The sequence below is a fragment of the Pocillopora damicornis genome, chromosome 1 (genome assembly GCF_964200805.1).
Source record: "Pocillopora damicornis chromosome 1, jaPocDami1.2, whole genome shotgun sequence".
Lineage (NCBI taxonomy): Eukaryota > Metazoa > Cnidaria > Anthozoa > Scleractinia > Pocilloporidae > Pocillopora > Pocillopora damicornis.
In genome coordinates this window covers 2,723,690-2,735,000 of record NC_142670.1, presented here as the reverse complement: position 1 = coordinate 2,735,000, position 11,311 = coordinate 2,723,690, and the positions used below count along the sequence as shown (strand labels likewise).

Sequence of the window (11,311 nt, the reverse complement as noted above, 5' to 3'; positions counted from 1 at the left end):
TTATTTGATTTGCTTGTTCCTGTACATTGTATTCGTTTTTCTGTATTTTTGAAGGGAAATTTTCAGACTTTACAGTCATCGTTCTCGATATTTCAAGTCTATCTGGAATTGGGTCGAGATATTTCATATTGTTTTTTCTCTGATTTCCGTGGTGATGTACATAATACGACAAAGTAAAACCATTTCAACCATGGGAAAACTGCATAAAAACATTTACGGAAATCTAAGTTTCCAAGAAGCTATCACTTGCCAAGAAGTGGAAAATGTGGTACTTGGAATTCTTACTTTCATCGTCACCACCAAGCTATTGTGAATCTTTCGCTTCAACAACTATGTTGCTTTATTCTCCACAATATTGAAGATATCTGCACGATCTTTGCACTACTCTTCGGTGCTAAAAGGAGCCTATTTCCAACTCGAGCTAACTCTTGGTCGAGTGAAAGCTAGACCAATCAATGAATTAGCACAGGCCGACACCATATACGCCAAAATATTCGCCTTTTTAATTCTCTTCACTCTCACTATTCTCTGTATGAACTTCTTTATTGTCACACAATCCGTCTTTTATATATATCCTCCTGCAAAAAGATGGAACGATTTAGACGAATATGTTCGAGCCTCAATGACTTTAAAGATTTGACAATTGTATTTGAGACTATTGATCATTTTATTGTTTAGCAACAAGTAGCCTTTACTTATCTTATTTAATATATTTGATTGGTTTCATTTATTGAAATATAATTATGAAATTGAATTAGTGTTTTCCATGAATAAGACTTACCTATTTACTCACTTAGACAGTTTCTTTGTTCGGAGAAATTAGCACCACTATGCTACTCTAAAATTTCGAACGGAAGTAAAGTTATGTATTTATGTATGTATGTATGTATGTATGTATGTATGTATGTATGTATGTATGTAGGATTAAAATTCTGCTGGTATCGAGCGTATTGACTCACTTCATTGGTGACAACTGATCCCCCAACTGTGCCCCCTTAAGACCATGGGATCCCCCCTCCCGCCAGACGATTGACAATGACTGATCCCAATAAGGAACATTTCACGCGTGCTCCAAAAATCAATTGATTTCATTGATGTCAACAAAGGGCTCAAACGCAGTGGGCCGCGACCATAGCCAAACCCTTCACGTCCGTGGTAAGCTAGATGGCGCTTCCTGCGTAAGTGATAGCTTCTCAGTCACATTTTCCCCAGTTAGCTTTTGCAAGCACGTTCTTGGTTGTCAGGTACGCGTAAAACCAACTGAAACTTGTTTATTCGGGGGTTTGCTGGTTAAACCGCGTAGTGATTTCTAAAACTGCCCCTTATAATGCTGCGTACAGAGGGGACGCTAAAAGCAATGTTTTGTTCGACAAGCATCGGGGAAAGATGTATATAACCACGCTCTAACATCAACAATCAAAGCGTAAGGATTATATTCAAATATATTTATTAAATAAGTATTCTACATTGCAATATCAGCGTAAAATAAGTTTGCAGTAAGTTCATGTTCAATGCTGTTCCAGTGCTGATCATTTTGGCTGCATATTACTTCCAGGGCACAGAGTTGAATAATTCCACCGGTTCAAAACTTCGCCAAAAAAAGAGCCATAAAAGTTACATGAAACCTAAAGGGTATTTAAACTTTCGGTGGCTTTAAAAAGCAAGCTGGATGCTTGTTGACCTCCTGCGATATGGAAATTAATTAAAAAAGTCTAAATTACTGAGGTAAACATTCATCAGAAGCCCCGCATGTCCTTTCCGTTGAACACGTAAGAGGGCTTTGTCGGTTTAACATTTTTTGTAGCTAATACGAGCTTTCTCGACGCTGGAATCAAATGCAATTTTGGAAAGAGAAGGTAATTGAACTGGAACTTCGTAGTACTGATCGCAATGTTTACTGTACAAACAAAATCGTGTAAAGGTGTGCTATTTACCTAGAAAACGGCTTTTTATTATTTGAATTTACAGAGGTTTCGGCGCGCAAATCGCTAAAAACAGTAAAATTTTACGAGGAAGGCATCGCTAAGTACCATCAACGTTTTTGTGTATAGCTTTTTTCATTGTTGTTGCTTTCACGAGGCCCGTATATAGAAAGTGCAGTATCAGTTTCCTCTACTTACAATCCAAGTCGTCACTCTCAATGACCAGCGGTTGCATGCATACCAAAGAACATTTAAGTTAGAGGTTACACTAATGCCATCATGGTTTGAAGTGACCATCAATCTTCTCGACTGTAGCAACTTAATTCACCGCCGATTCTAAAGCCTGCTGAACATTTTGAAGTCTTTTCTGGACCGTTAGTCGATGCAAAGTATGAAATATTCATTTGTGAGTCTTATCAACGCTTGGTATGGACACAAAGGTTGGGTGACGGGTACAAGGTACGTTGTCATAGTTAGGAGCCTGCCTTGCTTAGTATCTTGGCACCGGGGTTCTACATCGTGCCTGTGTGGCTAATAAAACAAAACGCACAGTAAGGAATTGTAAAAAAGAATTTTGGCGAGCAAAATTGTTAAAAAATAAGGTGTGATTGAGGTACATTCAACATCTTTAGCAAGGGGAGGTGAGTATTTTTGGGAGATCACATGATTTTCAAGGGGAAAGGAGAATCAGTCGTTGCCAACAGAGTATAAAGAGGGGCTATATAAGTTTAACTGCCAATGAGCGGTCACCCAACCAAAACCATCCCCTTCACCATTTTTTTTTCTTTTTTTTTCAATGAGAGAACTTACCTTTGGGAAGCATTCCATCATCTTCGTCATTGTTCAGCATTCTCCTTTGTTTACGAAGCCTTTGTCTGCAACATGAATCATGACAGCAAAACTGCAAGTTAGGGGTGGATGCTGATCTCACATTTATGGACATTAAAACAGAGACTTCTGCTTTCGTGTCGTGCAAATTAAACTTACATGGATTCACACAGCTATAGATAGTATTGGTAACTATTTTTATATATTTGTGTCAAGCTTTATTGGGCAAGATCAAAACGGAAAAAAATATACAAAAATAAATAATTAAAAACCCAAAAAGAGTGGGCATGAACAGGACACTCAGACCAATGCGGGGTGCCTACCGTAGGAAAATATATACGGAAAATTAAAATCCAGTCGTAATGAGAAGAAAAACTAATTGTAGAACAATTTAATTGTTCAAAATGAGAAAGTTGAAAACGATGGCAGAAGCCAAAGATGAAAATGGCAGCGAAGCTCTTTCTATTGGAATTTAATCCCCTGAATATGCAAAATCTTTTGTCAGTGTGCTCACACATGGCGATTAGAGAAATTTTTGTCAAGTTTCTACTACTTAACTTTTATTAGAAATGACTGATTGGAATGCTATTGAATGTTGCTCACTTTCTGAGCCAATAAGAAATAAAAAACAGAGGGCCGGTTATCAACACGAGGTGTAATCTAAACCGCTGTTTTACGCAAGCAGTGGGCTTGAGGTATCATTTAAAAGAGGGTTAGCTTTCAGCCCTCTTGACGCTGTTCACAAAAACATATGTTCAGAAACAAGATTCAGCTATATTCAAGATAGTTTAGAACGCTGTTTTGTGAAAAAAAAACGGCTAAACTTTGTTTTATTAACCCGCCAGAGACTTTAACTATAACTTTGATATAATCTTATCCTCTCAGCTACTAAAGTGCAAGTAAGCACACAGCGAACAAAACAGTTTCGAGACCTAAATCTCTAAATACAGTATGAGCGCTTCACCCTCAGGTGTAATATGTTATTTTTAAAGAAATGAAAGTCCCTTTCTCAACCTTAAGTTATTGTCGAACAGCCGGGCTTTGATATTAGAGAACGTTATCCAGAGAATGACGTTTTTTCAGGCCTTTAGAGCACAGGGTTAATCATTCTCTCATCGTTTCACGCAGATAAATACAGCCCATATTATCTCGCCGATTCCAGGCACGAAAACTGAGGAAGCAGCTATAATGTACGCGATCATCCAGTCTGCGAAACACAACGAAATTATGGTGACGTGCGCTTAGTTTCCCTAACTGAAGAACTTGGATCATTTTAGCACCAAAGGCAAGCTAATGCAATTTATTTTGTATCAATTTTCTGTAAAATTGACTTATAAGGTACAGATTTCAATTGCGATGCAAATTGAGCTGGTAACGGGTTTTTTGAGAAAAAAAGAGAAGATGGTGCGAAATGAACGAAATCTCCATGATTACGGGTGAGGCAAAATTTCTGAGGTATCAGGATGCTACATATGCATTTTGGACCGACAACTTAAGGCTGGCGGGGAAGGGCAAAACAGACAAGGCGAGCTAACCTTTTTCCTTTCGACCGGACGATCTGCCGGTTTTTTAACGTGATATTAACTCAGTCCTTACCGCAGGAACTTACTATACCATTGATGTTATCAAGTAATTGTTTAATCTGCTGAAGTTTACCAGCCCTCGGCTGCTATTTCCGTCAGGAAATAGTTATTATCGCTGGCTTAGCTTGCGTGTTATTTGATTAGATATATTTACGAGGTTTTACTCGGTTAGTTCATTTCAGGTGTAGATTCTACTGCACCAACATCTACTCCGGATTGGGCCATAGTTTCTCTCCACACTGCTACTCATCTATTCTATCAAGTCAAATTCAGTACGTGGGCAAACCAAATGAGTAATCGATTCCTTGTTTTCCAGGCTAAGTTCTTCGGCTTTTTTATTGTTATTCTTTTCAGTTAAGTCTTACTTTATCAGTTATCAAATGGCCTATATCGTTACTAAATCGGTTAGTTAGTTTTTTTTGTTTGTTTGTTTATTTAGTTTTGTTTGTTTGTTGTTGTTTTTTTGTATTTTGTATGCTCTGAATCGCGCTTGATTAGGTCCATATCTCCAATATATGGTTATTTCTCATAAAACTATCATCCGAGTTAATCGCCGTGAAGCTTATTAATCGATCAATATAAGTGCCGATTTGCCACTTCCATGTTAAGGTCGTTACTGCAATGTTAGCGATAGTTCCTTCATTTGTATTATTTTATCTTCGATACGTTAGTTATGTTAGCTTTTATTGTCGTCTTGTATTTCAGTTCGAGCCGGCATACGGCTGACATCATACGATTCACTACTAAGTTTACATCACACGATTCATTTTAACTGATTTTGCGTGGAACATTGGTCAATTAAAAGCTGTTTATATCGTTGTCAAAAATTCTTGTCGAGTTCGTTTAACACTACTCACTATTCTACGCATGTGATTACTTGGATTTTGTGTGCCACATTCTATCCTTTTAATTTACAGGATCCTCTATTCATATGAGCTAACTCGACTTTTGCCCCTCCTGATGAGAGCTCAGCACTTGTCTGGCAAATCAATTTCCATTAAGTGAGCTAGCGATATCACACGAGGCACGAGCGCAGCATCGACCAATGCATTTGCCCTACCTAAAAGCTGTAAAGTTCTTGGCCTTAGTTCCCACCCAAGGTTTGATATCATTAGATATTCTGCTGTCCAACCTGCAGGTGGCAGATGTAGAGACCAGCTCTGTAGTTGCAGAATCTTCTGGTGAAGTAGCAACTGCGGATAAATCTGTGCAAGTAATTACGTTAGTTTCTAAGTGCCTTTCCTCGTTTCACATAACAGCCTAATTAAAAGTGACAACAGCAACATTGAGAACAAAAACATAAGAGAGAGGCCGATTACAATCAGCCATCTTGGCCAAACAAGCTTCAATTGCTTGATAAAAGATTCATTACGTGGGCAATATATTTTTTAGGCAATTTTACCTATACGGGAATAATAATCATTTGTGTACGAGATATGTGCATCTTACCCACTCGGTTAGCCAGCCATATTTTTACTGAAATTTTGCTTTTATTTTAGCTTTTTGGAAAGGTTACTATGTAGGTGTCATGGCACATTTGATAACCTCTTTTTTTTGTTTTATTTTAGATAAAAAAATCATTCCCAAGGGCAGTCACACTGACTCCCATTAAAAAAGTACAATCCTCTTGGAGAGGAAAACCGCAGGAAACTATCAATGAAACAACAGAAATATTTCCTGGATAATAAATCGATGCGTTTTATATTTTCTCAAGTGTTCTCGGTAGATGAATCTAAGGTCATATTTTCATTTTCTTCCTGATTCTTTTCTAAATTAAGTAGGAGACAGCAAGACTTGAAAAACGGCTGGAGAATATTTTCTCAGGGTTCTCAGAAGATGACGAAGAATTTAACTTTTTCCTTTTTAAATAGTTATTAAGCCGAGAGAAAACAAAAAAATATATAAGGGGAAGTAAAACATTATATCAAAGATTAAGGTAAAAATCAGATAATTTAGTGTTATCAGTCGAGTTGATACCGCAAAGTGGCCACCGTAAAGAATTTCAAAGCTGAATTTTCGAGCGTTAGTCCATCTTCATCCCTACTTAATTACTTTCTCTCTTTCTTTTTTTTCGGATAAACTAACACCACCATGCTACCCAGAAATTCTAACGGAAATAAATTCATGTATACAGTAGGTAGGTATTTTGGTGGTCTCGAGCGTAGACTCACTCTACCCATTCCCCTACCGCCTTATGCCTGTCACGTCCAAGTTTCCTTGAGATAGACACTACAAGAGACATTGTTTTTTTCACAGTCTGCGGAACAGCATTTAACAGGCTTTTTCCACAGGCTGGCAATTAAACTGCATCAAAGTACCATGCATATCCAAAAACTGTGGTACATGATATACAAATGCTGAAAAAAGAGAGTAATATTTAATTTTATTTATTTTTATACCACAAAGTTTCACTTAAAAGCTTCCTACTTATATAATTACAATAACTTTCAGACCTATTTATCTGCTAATAATAAATAGTAGACGCATTGTGAAATTATTATTTAATATCATCATCATTACTTCCATCCAGGAAGACATTCGTTAAGAGTTAAATTTTTGTTGACTTACTGTGAATGTAGGGGGTGATGTCATCATCATAGTACATTTCAAGAAAGAGCTTTCCCCACTCCCGCACATATGTTTTAAAGTGCTGAGGCTCAAGGTAGTCTGGATCATTTTCTTGAACCTGTAGCGCCCGCATCAAAGTCTGAAAACCCTACAGCAAGAAGCAAATACAGATAACAATTAGACATCATTATTAATTGTCTTTAACAAAAAGGGGTTGCCACTTGACAGAAAATAAAAAAGTTTTCTACCTTTTCTCCAAAGTTTTACTTGATAGTTGAGGAATTTTTCAGTAAAACTGATGCCTGATATTTGCAGGTTAATTCCAACTTACTTTCCACAGATTGTCTATGCCCTCTGCATCTTCGGTGCCAACATCTTCCATAACGTTCTTAATATCGAGTTTCTCCAAAACCTTTTGCAATTCTTTCCCTGATTTTCAAAGAAAAATTAAATATTAATAAAATAGGATAGTAGCCAAGATAAACTTTTCTCTTCTTGAGTGCATCATAGGTTATAAATGCATGCTGAATTTGATTGTGCAGCCATGCCAGCTATGTTATTAACAAATGTAGATATATTGTTAACTTATTAAAGTACCATTTAGACTTGTCCACTTTGTTTCTGTTTTTTTCTGCCAGTCTGTTGTACTCCTCATAAAACTTGAATTCCACCTGAATTCTCTCCATTTCTTTTGACAGAATGTCTGGGCAATCATTGTTGACAACAACCTCAACAACCTATATTGAGACAATAAATAACACAAAATTAATAAGTGTCTGTTTTCTCCTTGAAAAATTTCCAAAGGGTTTGCATGAGAAAATGGCATTTCTTTATATGATGCATGTGGGCTCACCTGATGGAATATTAGCCCCATTATTCTTAAAAATAAATGTAATGTATCCACCACAACAAACTCAAAAGGGATGTTACGAAGTGGAGGCATTGTGCAGCCTTTCCTTGCAGCCGTGGTGGAGCGCTGGCACAACCAAGTGCACTCTGATAGCTTTCTCTCAATTGGCCAGTCATCAACTGGAAAAAGATCACATAATATAATATATTTCTATTATTGACTTGCTTGTTGTTGGCTCTATATATTAGACATGATCCACTGACTGTAACATATTTTGAGCACCAATACAAAATTAATAAGATTGGCAACTGTTTTATTTTTAATTAATAAAATGTCTCTTATCTTGGCATCTAACAGTTTATCATTAGTATCGTTGCTCTTATTTGACAGGAATTTAGATGTTAAGATATTAGAATCTCTGCACTTACCATTGTACAATGCCAGAGTATACTGGTATTCGTATGTTGCTTTATTTTCACACAGAATGTTGAAAGCAGTCATTACTGTGTCAATCCTTTTGCTTGTCCTCCTCCCATCAGCTGCAAATCTAAGTTTAATTTTTGATCCATCTCTTTTTATGGCATCCTTAACTTCTGGTATAGCGATTAAATACTGTAAAACATTACGAACACTCCTCCGGGCACCATCAGCTTGTTTGGCCTGCATTTATTTAAAACCCAAAAAAATTAATTATTCTGTAAATTATTATGCTTGCCACAGTCACATTACAAATTAAACACTACAAACAAAAATAAACTTAAATAGTACTGGTGCACAGTGTCACTTATGATACCCGGAAATCATCCTAGGTGGAATATGTGCCATGATTTTGCCAACAAGCATGGTGGGAAACTGTCAAAAACACTGCTAAGTGTTCTCTAAAACTTAATTTACCTCCGGGATTTGAATTACTTTGATTTCCTTATTTTGGGAACTCCTTTCCTGTTTGATAGCGGACAGTGGCGGGACGTGACTTCGAACTTTCTCAAGGAGCACCATCCTCAGTTCGTGGTATGCTTTGTCACTTACAAGTCCTTCATCCTTCGCTGCCAACATCCTTTGTACGACCTCGTGAGCGTAGCCCTCATCGTCATCGCCTTCATATTGGTAGTCAGATAGTGGGATCACTAATTCACGGCCGCTTACATCAAATTTAACCTGTGTGAAAAAAAGAAACAAAGAGAATCTAAATAATTACGCTAGAAAATAAGAGACGTCTGCACGAGTAAAATCAGGTAAACTACGTTAATCAACAAAAGAATCGCAAAATAAATGATTCTCTGAGGTCGGCCAAAAGAAAGGAGATGCGGCGATGAGGTTTAAATGTTAGTAACATGTGCACAACAGCACAATTACGACTACGTGTAATGTTTCCCATTTGCAGCCATTTTTCTCTACTGCTTCATCTAAAAGCCCGCTGAAAGTTATCGATATACCGTGGGCACAAATCATACGTCACCCTTTCAGCTTGTACAGCGATGGCATCATATCAGCTTCTTCATGAAAACTATTAGTGGCAAAGCGAATCGAAAGCAAAGAAAAATTTATTTGAGGTTTAAATTGACAGTGTTTTTTTTTTTTTTAATCAGAAGTCGATAATAATAAAAAATAACAGTAACCAAACAGTTTTGTCTTCACCTTATATCGCCTGCATAAAAATTTTATTTCAGACGCTCTCACAAAGATTCTTTGCTGATAGCTTGAAAGGAATAAACAGCGACAGGTGAATATAATACTGAGTAATTATCAAGGAAATTTTGCAATGATACTTACCTCGATTGGTTTAAATTCTGCTGGTAAAATCTTTGCAGCATTTCGCAGGTAGTCTCCGATTTTTTTCCTCTTCAAAGACCGCGCAGCCCTGTCCACGTCCCAATAGCTTTTGCGGCTGATGTTAAATTTGACGGTGTTCTTTTTTTGGGAAACTTCGTGTCTTAGAAGCTGAAGTTCCTGGCGAAGCTGGAAAACTTCAGCTCTTCTCTCTGCCAATTCCGTCGCCTGGCCATTAATGATCTTAACATGTTCCACTTTTTCAGCTCGTAGCTGCTCATTCTCAGCGCGCAGATGGCGAATACGCTGGTCGTACGCCTTAAGGAGTGGCAAAGAGATGGCAGACTGCTCTACCTCAAAATGGCTCGGTTCGCGTCCGTAGAGGGCGCTTGGCGCCTTTTCTATCTTAAACTTGGAAAACATTTTCGACGATCTCTTTTGATGACACGAGCGAAATGACTGTTGTCAAGTGACAATAGCGAAATGATCGTTGTCGAGTGCACGAGTCTCTATAACCATTTACTCCATTAGCATGACAACGAGAAAACAACTGAGCGCGAATTTCAAAGACGCTTAGCTCCGCTCAAAACATGTTATAGGCTGGTAACTTAACCTTTGACGATTAAGAGACAAAGACGAGAAAACAATACACAACTGACCACGAAAGCGTTGCAAGTTATGAATACTCTAGTGGAACTAACGCACTGAAAGTGTTTCGTAACTAAATTCCCCAAGAACCCTGTTACAATTTCTTACATTGACTAATTCAGTATAATCTGGAATATGTTTGCCAAAAGTTAAAATCGATTAGTTTGAATTGGGGGAGTAACTTTTGTAACAGCGCAACAATTGTGTTTTTAAATAACACCAAAGACGCTTTTGTTTTATCATACTTGTGAGAAATTCAATATTTTTATCGTGAGAATTTAACCCTCCCAACAGTTTACTGATATTTCGAACATAATTGATGGTAGCGGCAGTTCTTCGCTGCAGGTAGGCTACTTTCCCCGCAGCGGGTTTATCAGCTGGCCTATTGCAAAGCATTAAACGGACCAGAAAAAAGGCTTATTACTTCGCTTCACTTTTGAGTTTATTTTCCGATGACTAGGTTTTGCTTGTAGTTGTTTTGCGCTTTTCCATTTGTATTTAAAAATACAAACCCTAGCTCTTTCAGCGTGCTTCTGAACGTTTACATTCGCCGGTTTGCGCGAAGAAAAGAAATAACTTCTACGGCCCGCGCTTCATGTGACAAAGTTTCCCTTCCGTACTCCCGGTAAAATTGCCTTTGTTCTGAGCGACATTTCCCTTACCCCACCCCGAGAATTGTGCTATTGTCAACATCTGGTAGTCAACGAATATTTTGAATCTCGCGCTCGGAAATTGGCAAAGCGTCGGTTCTTTCAAACCTGTGTTCTAGAAACAATAGAGCCTCTAAGCTGTAAACAATTAAAATGCCCATAAAAGGAAGGTAATCCAGTGCCATTGTCTACCAGAAATTAGACACAAAGTTTGATATGACACCATGTTAACATCGTCTTAGACTAAATTTTAATAGATGCCAAAAGGATTAAAAAAAATTCAGATCTACTGACATTGAATTAAATAAACGCGCTTGTATGGCGAGTTAGCAGTAATCCCTGATTATCGATGTTGCTCTTATTTGCCATACGATATAAATGTTACAACGAGCAGCTTCATTTCTTTAATGGATAGATGGTAATTTCTTCCATCCGTGCAGTTGAACACCTGAGATACTCGATAAAGCTTCCGGCGAAAGCGAAAAATTGCTC

General features: G+C 37.7%; 1 protein-coding gene and 1 pseudogene across 2 annotated transcripts in view; one reads left to right on the top strand and one right to left on the bottom strand.

The window, feature by feature from the left end:
- Positions 1–52, top strand: part of LOC149051316 (polycystin-2-like protein 1) — a 1,025-nt gene extending 973 nt beyond the window's left edge. Inside the window, exon 2 of the mRNA XM_089214053.1 lies at positions 1–52. This exon is cut by the window's left edge and continues 481 nt beyond it. Within this exon, the coding sequence (XP_089070179.1) occupies positions 1–52 (52 nt within the window).
- Positions 53–6,604: 6,552 nt separating this feature from the next.
- On the bottom strand, positions 6,605–10,065 carry LOC113685302 (uncharacterized; annotated as a pseudogene). Its single transcript, XR_016189005.1, has 8 exons — positions 9,525–10,065; positions 8,646–8,909; positions 8,040–8,411; positions 7,755–7,961; positions 7,499–7,638; positions 7,233–7,330; positions 6,902–7,049; positions 6,605–6,690 (listed from the first exon to the last, which is right to left on the bottom strand). The product of XR_016189005.1 is annotated as an uncharacterized LOC113685302 (transcript).
- Between the last annotated feature and the right edge of the window lie 1,246 nt (positions 10,066–11,311).